This window comes from Cynoglossus semilaevis, chromosome 14 (assembly GCF_000523025.1).
Source record: "Cynoglossus semilaevis isolate Cse_v1.0 chromosome 14, Cse_v1.0, whole genome shotgun sequence".
Lineage (NCBI taxonomy): Eukaryota > Metazoa > Chordata > Actinopteri > Pleuronectiformes > Cynoglossidae > Cynoglossus > Cynoglossus semilaevis.
Window position 1 is genome coordinate 20787087 of NC_024320.1, and position 18266 is coordinate 20805352.

Here is an 18266-nt window from a genome sequence, read left to right on the forward strand (position 1 = left end):
CAATTAATGGGTTATCAATTGAAAAAATAGTTTAAAACACTTTTGGAACGCCAGATTTGACTATATACTGAAACATTTTTAATTTGAAGTCTCTATTAGCTTCACTTTTCTTAATATCTTTCTGGCATTTGAGTTTGTTTCCTGTGAAGCCGTATCTCTGTTATTTCACTGGGATCCTGTATTCATCCTCACACCGCCCCAGCAGGGTAGAGTTTTCTTCCAGAAGCTTCTACTCGGGGCTGTGTCAGACAGCTGTAGCTGTTCTGTAATCTAAAGAGTGATTCACAGGCTGGCTTCACATACGACAAGACTCTTATCTCCAGCTGAGTGGATATGCCCTGAAGAAATGTGTGAATTTTTGGAGCTACTAAAAAGCTGTAACGTCATTTCATCCTCTGTAAAAAGTGAGACTTCTGAGGTGAAATATACAGACCTTTTATAAAACAAAACATTTTGGGAAATCCCTAATGTGACTTTGACTTCTGTAGTAGAGCCAGCCAATGGCGGCTGCATCAGCTATGAGAATCTGCCTTTCAAATGAAAGTGTTTTTTTTTTATTTCAACCTAAAATCATTGATGGATCAAAGCTGGACTGTTTATGTCCTGTTTTATTTGGCTGAACAGGCAGATGGCGCCTCTCAAACTGCAATATCAATAAGGTTGTAAAGTGAGCTTGATGCCACTGCAGAGCTTAAATGACAAGCCGAGGTACGGTAGAGCCAGGGAGGTAAAAATCCATCCAACGTCGGTGTAGAAAAAAAACGTCATCACATTGAAGAAAGATTTTCAGTTTTCACAGCCAATCAGTTTAGCACCGTGTGCAGTATTCATGTGATTCCTCTTATTCACTTGTGCTTATTTATGTCTGTTCGTGCTCACATGTGGATACACACAGTACAGTACAGTAGAGTACAGTACGTGTTGGGTTGTTGAGTGTACTCAGCTCCCCCGAGGTCCAAAGAAAGCACTGCGTCAATAATGAATGAGTGAGGGAGTGTATTAAGGTTGTAACTCTCAGCCTGATGGAGAAAATATCTTTGGTTAAAAAAAAATGTTAGCGCTTCTTTGTAGAGTCTCCAGTGGCAAATGTAATAAGAAGGAGTCAGAGGAGCTGGTAGGAAACACAGATCTATAAAAAAAAGAAACATCCTGATTTATTCATTTGTGCTGTGATTAATGTAATCTCTCCTGACAGTGACTGGAGAGAGATGTTTCTATTTATAGCCATGTGTTATTACTGTACACTGACCAGCGCATGACTCAAGATCTGATTTTAATATTGTGTTATTTTTTGCGGCTGGTTCTGAAATTGAAAACATTGAACTTTTGATCTACTGTACTGGAAATTTTATTTTAAAATCCCCCCAAAAAATAGTTCAGTTGCAACTTGTGCAATGGTTTGAATCTTCAAATTTGTGGAAACATTTTGAGAAAATGATTGTTACTTAACCCAAAAATTCACAACTCCCCGCAGTACTGACCCGATGCTGCAGGGGGCTCCTGTTTTTAGGGCTACAGTGTTGCACACATTATTATTTACTCAGTAAAAGCCTTGTATATATACTGTACTCTCTCTCCGTGAAGGTTACGTTTTCATGGACGTTGGACGTTTTCTCCCCCAGTATCCATGCAGATGTGGCCTTAGTTTGAGACTAGTAATTTTATAGTGTTTTAACAGAAGCAAACTAACCTTTTTTGAAAAATGGCAAAGCATATTTGGGAACAGTCTAGAGCCAAATGTAATTAACACAGTGTATAAATGAGTAACTTTTCCTTCACTTCTCTTCAGTGAAGCCAAGGCCTCGTGTTCAATTTAAAAACACAGCCTCTAAGCCTTTCAGGGTCTCGGCTGAGGCTCAGTAGGGTGGAGCGTGATTAAGGGCAGTGAGGCTGGAACCGAGGGCAGTGTGAGAGAGACTGCAGTGGGAAAAAGTCCTTGAATCACGGGGGCGTTGGGGGTTGAGGGGCGGAGGTTGCTCGGTGGCTGGCGTAGCTTCAGTCATTTCAACTCCCTTCATTTGCAGTCGGTGTGAGCAAACAGGAGCAAACGTGTGTAGAGAAAAGGGAGCGCAGGCAACACAGCCTGACATCCAGGGGTGAACTGTAACACACACACACACACACATACACACATATATATACATACACCTGCCATTCCCACAGTGAGGGGATGAAAAGACACAATTTTGTCTCCTGTGGATCTTTTCAGACTCGGTTTTCTGTTAAATCTTTTCCCATTATGGCTGACTGGTCCTACTGTGTTCTTTATAAGAATTAGTTTCATTCAATTTGACCACTGGCTTAGAAACTGTCCCTAGTAATCTGTGTATGTATGTGTGTGTGTGTTAGTTGCTGATAGAGAGTAGCAGATTTTTTTACCATCCTGCTCCAGACAGTCGTTGTGTCCACAGAGAGACGTGCCGTCAGTAAACTCCAGTCTCCTTGTGGAACAACAGCAACACTTTTTACACAACTGCTGCCTCCTCACAAAACCAACACCCTCTCTGTTTCCCTCACCCCTCCTTTAACTCTCCTTTTGTTTTTGCACTTCTCTCTTCACTGCTGTTTCCTCTCCGTCCTTTTTACTCTCCTCCTCCTAAAATAGACGGTTTCTTGGACTAGTCCTTCTCTGGCTTTTTACTCAGCAAAGACAGGAATAGAGTTTTAGATGCAGGGCAGGCCGTCCAGGCTCTGCCTTTGAATTCTTCCAGTGTCTAATGGGATTTAACCCTCGCTCACATGTCCATCATGATGCAGTCTCCTCCTTTAGCCTGCTCTAAGAGCCTCCTGGAAGAAATTGCAGGCTTTCATTTTGCGTTTGCTGCTTCGTATACTTTCTGAGAACTCTATCTTTAACCTCGCAGGTTAAAAATATCTGGTCTTTAAAGTCTGTAGTTGGTCTGTCTATTTGGGCACCAGGTTGGTTAAAAGACATTTTTTCAAGCAGAATTTCTCTTTCTTTCTTTTTTGCATTGTCTTTCAAACACAATTTCCAATAAATCTTTACCATTTGTGGAAGGCCATTAATTGCAAAATGTCCGCCATCACATCAGCAACATCCTCCAGAAATGACTAATTTTTACAAATAGGAGACACCTATAGTTGCAGTTCGACAAGTAGATGTTTTGTCTATTCTACGTATACATATCTGTATCTATATATGTGTTTATATAAATATATGTAAATATAAATGGTCATAAGTGAGCGCCCAGCGTAATTCCTATGTGAATGACTTGTTTACAAAACAACTCCACCCATGGATGCCCCATAAAACAGAAAGTAGAGCACAGATTAACTGCAGGGGTTTGAGCGTTATGACAAAGGCGGGGGGGTCGGGGGGGGGCAGTTGGCTTGGCTCTCTTCACATTTAGGATGTGCTTTACTTAAGGGAACTCGGCCACATAATGAAGGCCTCTGTCTTTACTTTGTATTCCAGGCTCAATGGCAGATGTACCGGGGCGCAGCAGTGGCTGACCTATATGGACTTGGATTAGATGATACTGTAGCTTGGCTTTTTTGAAGGACTTTGGTTGCCCTTTGTTTACCCAGGCTCTTACAGAATAATAGACCCATTTCCTTTATGTTGATGACTGTTACAATTATCACCCATGTTTGAGAGCACACTTCAGCGGGATCTGCCGGTGCAGGGACTGGTCGTGTTGGAGAAATGATGGTGAACAGAATGAATAGGAAAATCTAGTCATTTGCAGTAAGTGGTATGCATAATGGGTTGTTGACTTTGTTATTGACATTTAATCATGACAGCATCACTCCTGCCTTTGTGGATAGCTGTATGGAGTGAGTGTGTGTACAGTGCACTGAGAGAACAGCAGGTCTGTGCTCACATGAATGGACAGGACAGGTGGTGAGTGGCCTTTGCCTTTACTACCAGCATCTCGTCTCATGCACACAGGCTCGTGGCTTCATCTGCCCTGAGGCTGACTCAGGCCTTTCAGCAGCACAATTAGTCAATGCTTATCTCACACCACACTCACCCTAAATAAGTTCCATCCACAGAAAGAGATGTTTTCTAAAGGTCCGTACTCACTTGATCTGAAGCCTGAAGGCTCCACAGACACTGACGGAGGGCTGTGAGCCAGGGGTTTGTTTCTCTAGTGATTTAATAAATAAAAAATGTAGTAGTTATAGTACCTGTACCTGTTAGAGGTAATAGAAAACGATTACGATGTGTGTAGTTAGAGGTAATAGAAAACGATTACGATCACAATGGGATTTAATGCAATATCTGCACAAATACTTAAATCTTTTAATTCAAATGTCACATAAATCAGGGGTCCCCAACCCCTGGTCCGGGGACTAGTACTGGTCCATAGGTTATTTGGTACCGGGCCACAGTAAAACAGAGAAAAAAATCTACTTCAGTTTTACTAATTTACTTCATTCAAGAATAATCCAGTCATATTCCTTTTCTTCTTTCTAAAATCTATAATCTGAAATCTTTAATATTTTTTCTGTAATCTGGATAAGTGTTATTTTGGCATTTAAAATATTTTCTTTTCAAACAGTGAGAGGATGTTTGAAAATGAGGTTAGACCAGAGTTGTTCGTCATAAATGTTTTAATTGAATGCCGCTGCCTTCATGTTACGTAAAAGCCCTTTTCTTATGCAAACGTTGCTTTATTCATAAATCAGGAGAGGAACCAAGAACAGACTAGAAGCAGAAGTTCATTAATCTTCTAACACAATCCTTCTAATGGTGGCGGGGGAGTTGGGGCCGATCTGAGCAACATAGGGGTCAGGGGGCAGAGTGTGACCCTGGACAGCTCACACAGATACAAACACATTTTCTTTTTGTCTTGTGTGTTGTTTGCTGCAGTCATTGATTCCATGTCAGTAATAATATTTTTTTAATACATTTAATAAATTTTAGGGTTAATGTAGGTCACATTGTAAATTTAGCATTGACACTTACTAAAACCGTAAACTAATTTTCATTCAATATTAAGAAATTTTACTTTGATTCTTAGCTTTTTCCCCTTGTTTTTCCATCATGCCATGATTTAAAGTTAAACCAAAAAACAAAAAAAGTCAATGATAATCATTAATTACTAAAGTTTTTTTTTTAGTTTACAGAATAAAACGTATAAACACAGTCAAACTTAATATTTGATTTTTTTCCCCTGCATAAGTGTGTCAGTCATTGTGAGTTGTGCTGCTGTTCCTGGAAGCATTCCTTCTCAGCATCAGTAGGCAGATAAACTGAGCCTATTGTGGGACATATCATTTGGTGGATAATGGTTGAGAAAAGAGCTGCAGGCTGCTGGGCTGGCTGATGGGCTGCCCTACTTCTTCATGTGATTTGGAGTTGTGTGTTTGTGTTTGCTCACATCTCACTTCTCTCGTCCGGTTCCCAGGAGACTGAGCCTCAAGTCTATCGTTCAAACGCCTGACGCTGATTCTCTGTTTATTTTTTCCACCTTCATCCTCCATCTCTCTGTGGATCTGTCTTTGCTGGGAACCAGAATCCACATTAAGATTAATCCAAGATTAATTTTAAGATTAAGATTAAGATTAATTAAGATTAATCCAAGTGTTTGGCGTTATACGATAGTGCTGTAACGATACGCACAACTCACCATACAATATGAATTACAATCACTTTTTATTGTGACCAAATGTCCAAAATGTCGTCACCAATGTTGTCCAAACACTTAATTTTCCGATTCCGATGATGATATAGACCTGGTAATATTTATTTCTGTAAAAACCACTGTATGAGTATGAGCTTGATTAAATGAGCTGCAGTGCTGCCATCTAGTGATTTTCACTTTAATATACAGCCGTTTATCCCCAAAACCCCAGAGCCCACATCCTTTGGCGAAACCCAGGCATTGTGTTATCAGGTTTTCATTATCAGAGGAAAAAGCGATAAGGATTCTTACGGAAATTGCTAATATCGGGCTGATAATAAATGAAGTCAATATTTGGGATATTGAAATATAGGCATTTATATAAAAACAAGTGGCTGAAAATATGACTGTAGATTCACGGCTGACTCTGTTCCTACAGTAGGTTCACTGTTGTGCTGTTGCTGAAACATCTCTGCGTGACTAAGTGCTGTTGATGTGTCCAAATATAGAAACAGCCTATTCATGAAATATTTAATGCTGAAAGCTCAGAGGGCGATTGATTGACAACAATTTTTCGTCACTAGAACCCGTTTCTGTGAACTCTAGAAGCAGTTATTTTTCTTTCCTATAGTTGAACAGTTATTGAAATTTTTTTTTGTTTTTTTTAAACATCTTGACAAAAATGTTTCTTATGTTTTCTTTGTCTACAATGTCCCTTCTCCTATTTACAGAGTATGACTAATGTGAGGATATGTAAAGACTGCCTTTATCTTCTATTCCTTCAGGGAGATTTCTTTATAATGTAATTGCACAAATGATGTCAACTAAATGTTGCTTCTAATGGAGAGGGGGAAAAATGTTCCAATTGCTCAGTCGCTTCCATCCACAAGATCCGTTCCTTAGCAACTGTTGTGGCTGTCGCTCAGATTAAATGCCCGTCCAACTCTGTGCATTGATTAAAACATGATTTTAAAGACATAATGATAATCAGGATGCTTCAACTATAACCTGTTGATTTAACACAAACAGATGAAGGGTTTTATACAGTGATGCTGAGTGATGAGTTTCAGTCTTGATAAACTCCTCGTATTGACTGATTCTGTTTTCTGCCAACATGTTGAATCTCATCGTTCTTCAACCTTAAGTTAAACCTTGAGGTTGTAACTCATGGTGTTGCGTCATTTCTCTTTGGAGCTTCTGTTTCGTTATGAAATAGCATCGATAAAATGCCAAGCTCGTTCCACAAGAATGTGGAGCTGTAGTGATCGAGGGATAGCATGTTGAGGTTCTACTTTGTATTTCGCCCATGCCTGCTGTGACTAACCCTAAGTAGCCTGCGTCAGTTCAGTGGAACTGGCTGACCACTCATTGTTTCTGTCAGTTGTTCACTCGGGCGTGGGTCCATTCTCACTACAAAAACACACACACACACACACACACACACTCTCCAGTGATGCCTGTCTGGGCCCGCACTGAGGCTAAGCTGCTTTTTAGTACAGTTGATTCCTTCCTACAGGTTGGAGCAGCACAGAAAACAATGTCAGTTTAATGTGTGTCAGGTAAAAGGTCTATTGACATAAAGCTTTTCTGGTCTTGGGGTTTGGTGTCTTGCCCAAGGGCACATCAACCAGAGTAAGGTATCATTCAAACCCCTGGTCTGCTACTTATAAGACTTCATACTTACTTTAATCCAAAACCACCTCCGGTAACTGTCCTGACTGTTGTACAGTATCCAGTGGAGTTTGTTTTTCAATAGGGGAATAGTTTTTCAACCACCAGTGATCTCAACATGGGGTTAGCTTGAACTTTATAGTGAGCTAAGAAAAGTTTGAAATATTTAATGTGTGACAGTAACAAGGGGGCGCCACTGTGAAGTCCTTCAGAATGACCAACCAAATCTGACACCTTAAACAACATCAACCAACAGGTTGTGACACAACATTACTGGAGCTGTATCTGTTCAGTTCAAACACTTTCAAAATAAAGTCCTTGGTGACAAGATTGTACTAAATATATATATCTATATGCATAAACAAATAGTATATGTGATTTACTTCAATGAAGTAAATATGAAGTATATGTGAAGTAAATTATATATATATATATCCTGTAACCAAGCACTTTATTTTGAAAGTTTGTGGACAGTACAGAGACTGGGTACTTTTTAAATATAAATATATATACTTTGTGTGGTAACTGGACTGATATAAAGCAGTAGTGCTGTACAAGTGCACTTAGATCATGGACCAGGACATTTGAACTGCATTCTGGGAGCAGTGACCAAGTATGGCTGCAGTAGATGGACTCCATCAGTTCATCATTATAGGTCACTGTTACCACAGTGTTGTTTCGTATGGAAACTTCAGTTCCCTCCGTGTGTCAGCCCAGGAACAGTGCGGTAACTTGGGTCACGGTTGATCAAGTTTTCGTTGTCAGCCACTATAAACACTTGCAGTGTGAGAAATGAGAGTCATTTATCTAGAAAAGTCACAGCTGTAACTCCCAGATGGCGCTGGCGCAGCTTATATATAACTCTTTATATGTAACTCCCAGATGGCGCTGGCGCAGCTTCAGTGCCAGCTGTGTTGTTTATCTGTCTGTGTCTGCGCTGGAAAAAGACAAATAAGTCGCATAACAAAAATATTCAAAACCGGACCAAAACAAATCTGATGTCGTCTAATTTTCCGGTCGTCTTCCAACATGTGACTTTGCAGCCTCTGAGAAGCGACCTTTACGCAGCTCTTTATTTTGGCCGTTTCCCTCCACTTCCTCTGTCCAAAGACTGGAGCCTGGGTTTCTCTCCCACACATACTGCAGCTCAGTCGGTGAGCGGAGACACTTTTTGATCCAGGCCACGGTGGCTGCCCTTGTTGACTGTTGAAGTAATTGCTTCCTCATATCCTGCTGACTAATGATGAGACATGCCAGTTCACTCTGGGTGATCTCCATCATCACGGGAGTCACATTGTCCTCTCTTTTGGCCGGCACTCACAGCCTGGTCTGTAAATACCACTGACAGTGAAAGGGACAAGTTTAGCAGCCTTTTCAAATGCCAAAAAATTTCACTGGATGTTGTGGGATGTAGCTTCTCCTTTAACAAAAAACTGTTTCTAAGTCCAGCACAAAAAAAAGAAAAAGAAAAATGAACAGGAATACATTCATTATTGTGACACAATAGTGAGATTTTTCACTCAACTTGATTTCCAAGGAATCTCTTTTTTTGTCTGTTGAAATGTGTTTCTCGCAGCTGTTGTGTTTCTCAGATCTGTTCCGTTCCCAACAGACATTTCTTTGTAGACCGATTGAAGGGAAAAAGCTGTGAAATTCCTTGAAGCTTCCCAAATCCTGGGAATTGTAATGAAGGGGTTGCTAGGTTGCAATCTATAGAGTCTTTTGTGGACTTGTGTATGGATTCAGTGCTTCTACAGGGAGCAACAATGACCCTCAACGCACCCTGCATTCCACTGCTTTTCAGGATTGTAGAAGGAAGTTGGGGGTCACACACATTTTTTTCCCCATGTTTTGCTTCACAGAAACAAAATTCTACTTTTTAATCCTTTTCTCAGTTTTGCACTTGATGCATTGGTGCTGGTGCAATATAATAGGCCGATTTAACAATTAGCTTAATGACTGTGAGTGATGAACTGAATGTAAGTCTTTAAACTGACATATTATAAAGCTGACTTCTTCTTCTGGTCACTAGACTCTGGAAGTGAATGAACTCTTTTTATTATTAGTATTGTTATTGAGAAGTTAGAAAAGCAGTGTCGGCAGGTTCACCTTCTTATTTTGTACACGAAGAAAAAGTGACAGCTGTACCTTGTCCAAGACATTCATAATGGATGACAGAGAGGAGGAAGCCTTGGTTAAATTTGTCACTCTGTCTGTAAAGACTGATGGAGCTGACGGCTGAAACCAAGAGTGAACATCTGACTGACGAGGGTTTGAGATAAAATTCTCTCCGTCGGTTTATTTCACTGGTGAAGTACTGCAGTACTTCTCCGTCAACAGTAAAAGTGGATTTTGGAGTATTTTGAAGAGACAGTTTTGATCTTCTTTACATGTTCCCTCCATCCATATACACTTCAGTTACTGCACACCTTTTAGTCCAACACATGAATTATTCCTCGGCTCTGTCATAATGAATTTGTAGAACATGGTTCAGGAAATGTCTGCAGCAGCAGTGGCATCGGCCCTGGAAGGGTTTTAATGTCTTTTGAAAAAAACGTTTGTAACCTGACAGGCTGAGGGTAAGAGTGGAAATGTATAATACAAATAATAAATAAATAAAATGAATATTTTACTGACTCTGAGCTCTCTATAGAAAATACTTTAGACATCTGTAAAAATGTTTTTAAAAATAACTTTGAGTATCAGTAGTGATTCCTCTCATTTGATGAATATAATTATTTTCCCATCGATTGTCATTTTCATGTCATTTAATTGGATTAACACTAGTATTCACTGTCCAGGTGGTATATGTGAAAAAAAAACTGTTTTTGAGAAAGCAAAAAAAAAATAATCTAGGATTCAGTCTGTTGCCACAGTCCAGGTGGTATATGTGAAAAAAACCTGTTTTTGAGAAAGAAAAAATAATCTAGGATTCAGTCTGTTGTGCAGTGTAGAATCACACTCTGAAAATACTTTATTGATTCTGGATTATGTTTTTTTTTCCAGCATGACAAACAAACTCCTGATGAAAGTGTCTTCAAAATGTTTCAACTAAGATAGAACTAGAATAAAATAAATAAATAGACTAAGAGTTGTTTAAACTAAAATCTGCCACTCAGTTGTGTTGCCTTTTTTTTTGGTGATGGGGATTTATGGATTGCAAGGTTGAGTTGTGCCTTGAACACCCTCTGCTGGAATGAGGGATTCCTTCATGCGCTCTTAATTTTATTAATGTATCTAATTATTGGCTTAATACAACACATTGTGATGAATAATAATTTAAACTCATCCTCTGTGTGTTTTCAGTTATTACGTTTGGCATTCTAGTTTAACAGATTAACACGTCAATTTTCAGGTGTTTGAATTTCTTTTTACGATTGTCAGACTAGAAGCAGCAAGTTTTCACTTTACTCTTCATGTTGGATTCAAACCGTTTTATGGTGCCACACTTTTCTTCTCAGATTGGTTTCCATTTCTTTAGCAAACAAACATGGCTGACACTGGTGTGTTTCTCCTGCACGAACCTGCTCTCTCTTTAATCAGCTCCCTCTGGTTTCAGTTCTGTGTAATTACGGCCCGACCCGTTAATCACCATGCATCCTGGACAGCAGGAGCACAGTGTTTCAAACAGAAGCGCGGCAGAGAGAGAGCGGAATCATAGGGCTGGGAATGCTGGGGAAATGTAATTGTATTGTCTCAGTGGCGACGTTTAATTATTGTCACTCTGTGCACACATTCACAGACACTGTGGACAAATTGGTTCACCCAGAATAAATAAAAGACACGAATGATGTCTGGTAGGTCTTGACTTCTTCAAAACGCTCAGTTGACACATTGTTGCCGTGGAACAATGTGTCAACTGAGCGTTTTGAAGAAGGATCAAAGGTTGGGTTTGCCGAGGTTCTTACATAACAGCCTTCTCCTTTACATTTCCTCCCGTCCTTATTTGCGTCACTGTCCCAGTTTTGTCCCCTCAGTAGTTCTCAGATGTCCTTAATATTACATTGTGTCTAAAAAACACATTCATTTTTACTCTTGGATGCATCATGAACCTCCGTGCCCTTACAGGACCGTCATGGGAGGCGGGTGTAATTCATAACAATATAAATTACATCCTGCGTCTCAGTCAAAACTGATATTGCAGGAAAAAACACATTTAGCTCATGAGACTAAAAAGACAGAATACCTAGAAACTTCAAAATGCACTATTTTGGCCAAAATTGAAAAAAAATGTTCCTGCTGGGAATGATTAAAAATAACAGTTTTTGAAACAAAGTTTTGGCTTATTGATATAGATGCATTAATGTTGCACCTTCAGGGAATTTTTCCACTTTTAACAAACAAAAGAAAAAAGAGAAAACACAAATTCAGGGCTGCAGATAAACACACTAGAAGATACTTTTATTCTCAGGTTTGAATGACTTAGGGAAGTACTTTAGTATCACTGTGTTGAGTTTTCATCTTTGAAAATAAAAAAATGTCCATTAGAAAGTTATGACAATGACTTCAGGCCACAACAAACACTTTTACTTTGTAGAAGATGCCCGATTCTCCCAGTCTTAGCGTGTGTACTGACCTAATACCTGGATCAATATGATCATCTGAACATGCAGTCCAGACCTTGTTAGCTGGAGGAAGGTCATGTACAGAACCGTGCTAATGCACAGAGGTGACGTCACGTGTTGACACGCTCAATCGTGAAGGTTCCTCCTCAGTTCTTCAGTCTGCCCTCATAACAAAGTGAAAACATGAAAACAAGTGCAGACACGGCTGTTGTTGTGACGCTCTCTCAGCTCTGAGAATTGAACACAACCCACATCCTGGAATGACTGATGCAGCTGCGAAAGGTTGGTTTTGTGTTTCGACTGCAACGTTGCCCATGACCACACGATTCTCCGTGACCTTCAGTTTTCACTAAGTAGCAGTTGGACGTCCTTTTCATTTAACAGAGACATGCAGAAGCCCTCCCCACCACCCCTCTCTAGTTGGCTTGGCTACAGATATTGAACAGACTTCATCAGGGCTGTCATGGCAGCTGATATATTAAAGTGCAGCACAGGTCGTGTTTTAATGCTGAAAGATTGTCTGATCTTTGGACGTTACCTCTGTCACCGTGCCAAATACACATCACGTAGTGTCGTTCTCACTACGTGTGTGAGGAGCAGAATTAAAAACAACTCAAGACCAAGGATGACGGATCGCAGTGTTTATATCATGACCAGTAGTTCCCAGATGGAAACAATTTTGGTAATATACAATCTTAAGTCATTTAAATGATTTATCTTTGTCTGTTGGACCACAATTATGAATTTGTATGACCTTTATAAGTCAGTCAATTAGGGATGTCCGATATTAACTTTTTGTCGATATTGTCCAAAAACTTCATTTCCGCCGAAGATTAATTAAATGAACTGCAATGCTGCCATCTAATGATTTTAATTTAATGTGCAGCTGTTTATCCCCAAAACTATTTTTAGGGCACACATCATTTGGCGAAACCCAGGGGTTGCGTCATCGGGTTTTTTATTATTGGAGAAATAATATCGAAGTCGATAATATCGGTTGCAGTATATAACAGCAGCCAAAAAAGGTTGGGAACCACTGCCTTAACCAGTCCAGATCTGATTTACCTTGACGAAGCTGTTGACCTGTCTTACATCTTCTTTGTGTTTTTGAGTGTTACATTTTTACATTTTTAACTGACTCTGCTGTTTTCCTGTTGATTTTTTTCAGTATGAATTCAAGGCGAAGAACATTAAAAAGAAGAAGGTCAGCATCGTGGTGTCTGTGGATGGAGTTAAGGTGATGCTGAGGAAGAAACAGAAGGTCAGATGCCAAATCAGTTCTTTCATCTTTCCTTTCATTGTAGCTTTTAGCTCTTTTATAATGGTCGGCTCAGCCTGAACATCTGTTTCTTACAGAGGAAAGAATGGACCTGGGATGAGAGTAAGATGCTGATCATGCAAGATCCTATATACAGGTCGGTCTCACCTCATGAAAATGATAATAAATTAGGTTTTTAGTTCAAAAAAGAGATTATTATAAAGATGTACTGACTGGATCATGTAACCACTTTAAGTCCAAGTGTGTGTTGTGTGTGTTTATTAATTATGAATGTATTCTATGAGGATCTCAGTTCTCAACTGAAGAGAGTGTGGTGTCTGTAACCACCTTTGCCTGGTTTATGAGTTGTGGGAGTTCATTATGTGGCCATTAGTAACAGATCTCAAATCTCGTCTCTGCCTGGTTCCCAGTGGGGTGAGTTATAGCAGCATAGCTGTGGATGATTTGCAGGATGGTTCAAAAGACCTGAAGCAAACTGGACTGGAGCATACGCTTGATAAGGAATTAGAATGGTTCATTTACACAACATCAGATGAATTTATTTAAAAAATTTTGTTGTATTTTTTTCAGAATTTTCTACGTGTCCCATGACTCCCAGGACCTGAAGATCTTCAGCTACATCGCCAGAGACGGCTCCAGTAACTCCTTCAGATGTAACGTGTTTAAATCAAAGAAGAAGGTAAAGTTCAACAAAACTCTTAACTGTGGATAAACTGTTAATACTGCAATACAAGTTGGGGTATTAACTTTTTATATCTTTAAATATTTTTGGATAAATGTTGTTATTTATAGCGACCCCTGGGGTCTCAAACCTGAATGACCTGTTGGCTACTGCTGCAGTCGACGCTTGAAAATCAAACTATTATTTGTGACACTATGAAATGTGACCTCTGCACTGAACCCATCACCGTCATGAGCAGTGAGCAGTTATTTTTATAAATAAATATTTTTTTATATATTTTATGTATTTTAGTGCAAACAGCTAATTTTTCTTTTCATTTTTAAATTAACAAGTAAAGCATTTTAATAGTAGGGATTTAAGACCTCTAAGCTACACTTATATAATTTATGTTTACTACATAATTTTTAGACATTCACTTCATTCGTTCCCACAGGTTGTCACTGACTCATTCTATTCCATATTGTTGCTCTGATCGTTAACCCATTTCAACCATTCGTTTCTTCTTTCGTCTTATGGTGTAATTTGAAATCTTTCCTCTCTGGTGTTATGATGTAATTTGAAATCTTTCCTCTCTGGTGGTGCGTTTAACACCTGGTGGCTTAGCTGTGCACTGCAGAAAATAAATCCACTGGAGGACAGGGGTTTTATGTGCACCTCAGCAGAAGCTGTTTGTTTTACCACCGCTGTTCTCTGCTGCAGCTCCACTGAGTCAGAGCAGTGAATTCAGGCAGGAATGTTATTGAACGTCCACGTGATCCTCTGCATATTTGACCAAAACACTTTGAAAAAAGACATTGTCATGGTGTTCAAGCAGGAAGTCTTTTTCCTCCTCCTGTCAGATGCAGGCCATGCGTATAGTGCGGACAGTGGGCCAGGCCTTCGAGGTGTGCCACAAAATCAGCCTGCAGTACGTAGAGCAGGAGGCAGAGGCTCAGGCCGACGGAGGCAGCGACGACACCACCGATGAGCCCAGCAGTAATGGTGAGGCCTGCACGGATGGTTTTACAGTCTGTCAGTTTATCATTCACTTATTATTACACAATACCAACACGTTTACCCAGTACCATAGTTACCTAATACCATATGCCAACATTACAAAATGAAAAAAAAGGACAATGGTCGTTGTTCTTGTTGAAGTCATGACATTAAAATCAACAGTGAGATTTTTGGCCACACGGGGCTCTACAATGAGCTGTTGGAGTACTCAAGGAGTTTCTGCTTCAAAATGAAAACAAAAAACTGATTAAGGGTGAGTGATAAAGGTCAAAGGTCAAATCAATATTTTCCTCTATTCATCCTTATAACATGGTAGCAAAAGAAACTCCATTTAACAGGGATTTTAATTTAAAGAAATGTATATGTTAATTACATTAAAATTAAATAAAATATATGCATATAATTATATATATATAAAGATATGTAAATATACAGTATATAGAGAGATAGAGATACCATATGTGTGTATATGCATGTTTATTTATATAAATACAAAAAATATTTTTTGGGCATACCACCTTCTTACAGACAGACATGTTTGATGTTTTGTTATCTTTCTTTGTCACCGCAGGTGGTCAACTGTCAGGACCAGAATGTGGAGAAAAAGAAGAGACAGACAAACACAGAGAACAAGGTTCTCCAGCTGCAACTTCACTGTGTGAAAAGGCAGTGGCCGACATCCTGCAGGGTCTGGCCGAACTGAACGTGGTCAAACCTGGACAGACCATCACAGTAAGACACACACATTATATTCAAATGTTGACCGTTAGATTACGTTATTAATCATTTCACAAAAATACAAATCAGCATTTTTGTTTATTTTACTTGAACTTTCCTGCTCCTCAAGAAGCTTTATTTATTCAAATATTTGTGTTGTTCACCTGTGGATAACTGTTCAGCAGTCTGTGTAGACTCTTTGTCACCACCGCAGCTGTCCAGTCAGAGCTGACCTGATTCTCCTGTCATACAGGTGTAGGGAGTTTCCAGAGCGGCTTAACTATCAACCACTGTAAACACAGTACAATCCCTTTACTGTAGCTACCATGTTACGACATCAGACTTAATCACACCGCTCCGTTCATGTGAAGGAGTGTTTTCTCTGTGGTGGTGGAAACAACAGGGTTGACGTTTTGAAATTTCTGCCTGTTTCTCTCTGTAGTGACAGGATATTGACTGTGTCGCATTGATTCACTGCTTTGGCTCAAGTTGTGTTGATGCCATTATCTGGACGTAATGCTGCCAAATCTCTCCGCTGGTGCTTTGTCATCTTCTGCAGTGCCTGACCAGATTGTGGACTGCAGCTCTCTGTGACGTCATCTGTAGTTTCAGGTCGGCAGCAGAAGCTGCAGATGTCACTGTGTCTCAGACGTGGGACGTTTTTCAATCCAGTCCGTCAGTGACTGGTGGAAATGTTGTTCGTACGTACAGGCTGCAGTTTGAGGCCTGACGTTGTGGTCTCTGTTTGATTTCAGCCAAGAAGAGCTGTTGTTGTACTGTGTAAGGTGGGGATAAGTAAAGAAAAAAATCAGGAAACAAAACCCCTTTGTTTGATGTTAGAAAAAAAACAACTAAAACCAAAGTCAATCAGTGAAATAACCGAACTGGAGCGCTGGCATCTTTCCTTCAAGGCAGTGGTTCCATTTCCTCCACGGAGATGATTAAAGTAGAGCAGAGAGATTGAAAAACGTTTCATGAATCAGAATGGATTCAGATAAACCAACCCTCAATGTATTTTACCAGGATGAAAGTGGATTCAAACCTAGGACCATCCCCTCTTTTTATGGACTCAAATTTTAGCATTTTTTTTATCCATAGCAAACATGTTCTTGGTCCAGTATATACCGATTAAGGTATTTGTATTTTTCTAAAGCACCAGTACACCAAACATGTTTTAAAAAGTTACTGTAGCAACTAAAGTAATGTACAAGAGTGACAAATACTGATATTTTTCCCAAGTTTTTCCCAAGTTTCTTTAAGCTATAAACATCTCATGGAAAATACAAATTTGTTTGTGGAACAGTGCTCCTACATGGAGGGGAGTTTACCTCAGTATACCTCATCCTAAAATACAGTTATTTTAAACAAAAAACAAATTTGGGTCGACTGACTGAAATCTTATGTGCAATGTGTCCCTCTAGTGGCCAAATAAAAGAAGCTGTTCTGACTGGAGTTATGAATGTGAGTCTGAATGGTTGTTGTGTGGCGATTGACGGGTGAAGTGTCCATGGGGAACCCCCCCCCACACACACACACCTGTAGACAGCTGGGATAGGCTTTAGCGCCCCCTATCTCTGACGAGTTGGACATTAGTGGACAAAACAGGAGGTTGACACTGAGGTGGTCAGTGTTGTGATCAGCGTGGTTATCAGCATGTTTTTATGTCATCCGTTGGGGGGCGCCACTGGACCAGTGTCCTGCTGCTTGGTTATTTGCCTTTGTTCTGCATCATTCTCCAACTGTTGTCACAAATGGATAAGGAAACCACGTGACTCTTATGAAGAGGGATAAAAACTGATGATGTTCTTTCACTCATCCATACGTTGTGTTTTGTCTTTCTCTGTTCGTCTGCCGTCAGGACTTGGAGCAGAGGTCGGTCTTCACCCCGACGTCCCAGGGCAGCTCTCCATCTCTGACCCCACTGGCCTCTCAGCACTACGTACAGCTTCTTCAGCAGCAGCTGCAGCAGCAGCAGCAGCACACACAGGTGGCAGTGGCTCAGGTGAGAGACTGCGGCAGGGTCAGAGGTCACACACCAGTCAGCACACTCCAAATATTTCCATGTCTACCGAAATTAACTAAACAAGTTGATGATTCATGATGAGCGCCACACACTTAATTCAGCAGCAGTTCAGACCTCACAGGAGCCTGCGGTCATTTCTGTTATTTAAAGAAGTCCACTAGAGGGCAGCAGCGATACAGTTATGTAAAGACACTGCCACTAAGGAAAGAAGCACGGCATGTGCTGTAAATACAGGTAACAAATCAATAACTGAAATGCAAGTAACAACATAACAAATCAATAACTGAAATGCAAGTAAATAGAAAACAGAACAGGTTGAAACGATGTCGAGGAATAAATAGATTTGCATCATGATTTATATGAAATAAATTACAGAAATGAACAAGACTAGGAACAATTCATTCATGTTCTGTCCTCAAATGTTAAATGCCATGAACTAGCTCCAGTGACATTGTTTTTGTTTTGTTTGTAAAAAAACAAATCTCTGCCGAGACTCACGTTCTCCCTTCTTCTCCCTGCTGCAGGTGCAGCTGCTGAAGGATCAGATGGCAGCAGAGTCCGCTGCCCGGATGGAAGCCGAAGCCCGGGTCCACCAGCTGCTGCTGCAGAACAGGGACCTGCTGCAGCACCTTGCCCTGCTGGTGCAGCAGCTCAAGGAGCTGGAGGCTCATTTCCAGAAATCCTCATCACCAGAGTGGCCTCAGCAGGAGCCTGAAGCGAATGGGAACGGTGGGTGACGGCA

At 40.2% G+C, this 18266-nt stretch overlaps 2 protein-coding genes across 11 annotated transcripts in view; one reads left to right on the forward strand and one right to left on the reverse strand.

The window, feature by feature from the left end:
• Nucleotides 1-18266, reverse strand: part of dab2ipb (DAB2 interacting protein b) — a 791247-nt gene that overhangs the window by 263300 nt on the left and 509681 nt on the right. The gene's annotated exons all lie outside the window — the stretch shown is intronic.
• Nucleotides 1-18266, forward strand: part of LOC103390080 (carboxyl-terminal PDZ ligand of neuronal nitric oxide synthase protein) — a 29958-nt gene that overhangs the window by 3574 nt on the left and 8118 nt on the right. For 2 of the 3 annotated variants that reach the window (XM_025062576.1, XM_025062577.1), the window contains 7 exons: nucleotides 12996-13088; nucleotides 13184-13242; nucleotides 13677-13785; nucleotides 14628-14769; nucleotides 15356-15516; nucleotides 17360-17503; nucleotides 18049-18253. In XM_025062576.1, the coding sequence (XP_024918344.1) occupies nucleotides 12996-13088; nucleotides 13184-13242; nucleotides 13677-13785; nucleotides 14628-14769; nucleotides 15356-15516; nucleotides 17360-17503; nucleotides 18049-18253 (913 nt within the window). Of the gene's footprint in view, nucleotides 1-11809; nucleotides 12510-12995; nucleotides 13089-13183; nucleotides 13243-13676; nucleotides 13786-14627; nucleotides 14770-15355; nucleotides 15517-17359; nucleotides 17504-18048; nucleotides 18254-18266 lie in introns of those variants that run through there. The other variant, XM_025062575.1, reaches the window with a different exon arrangement.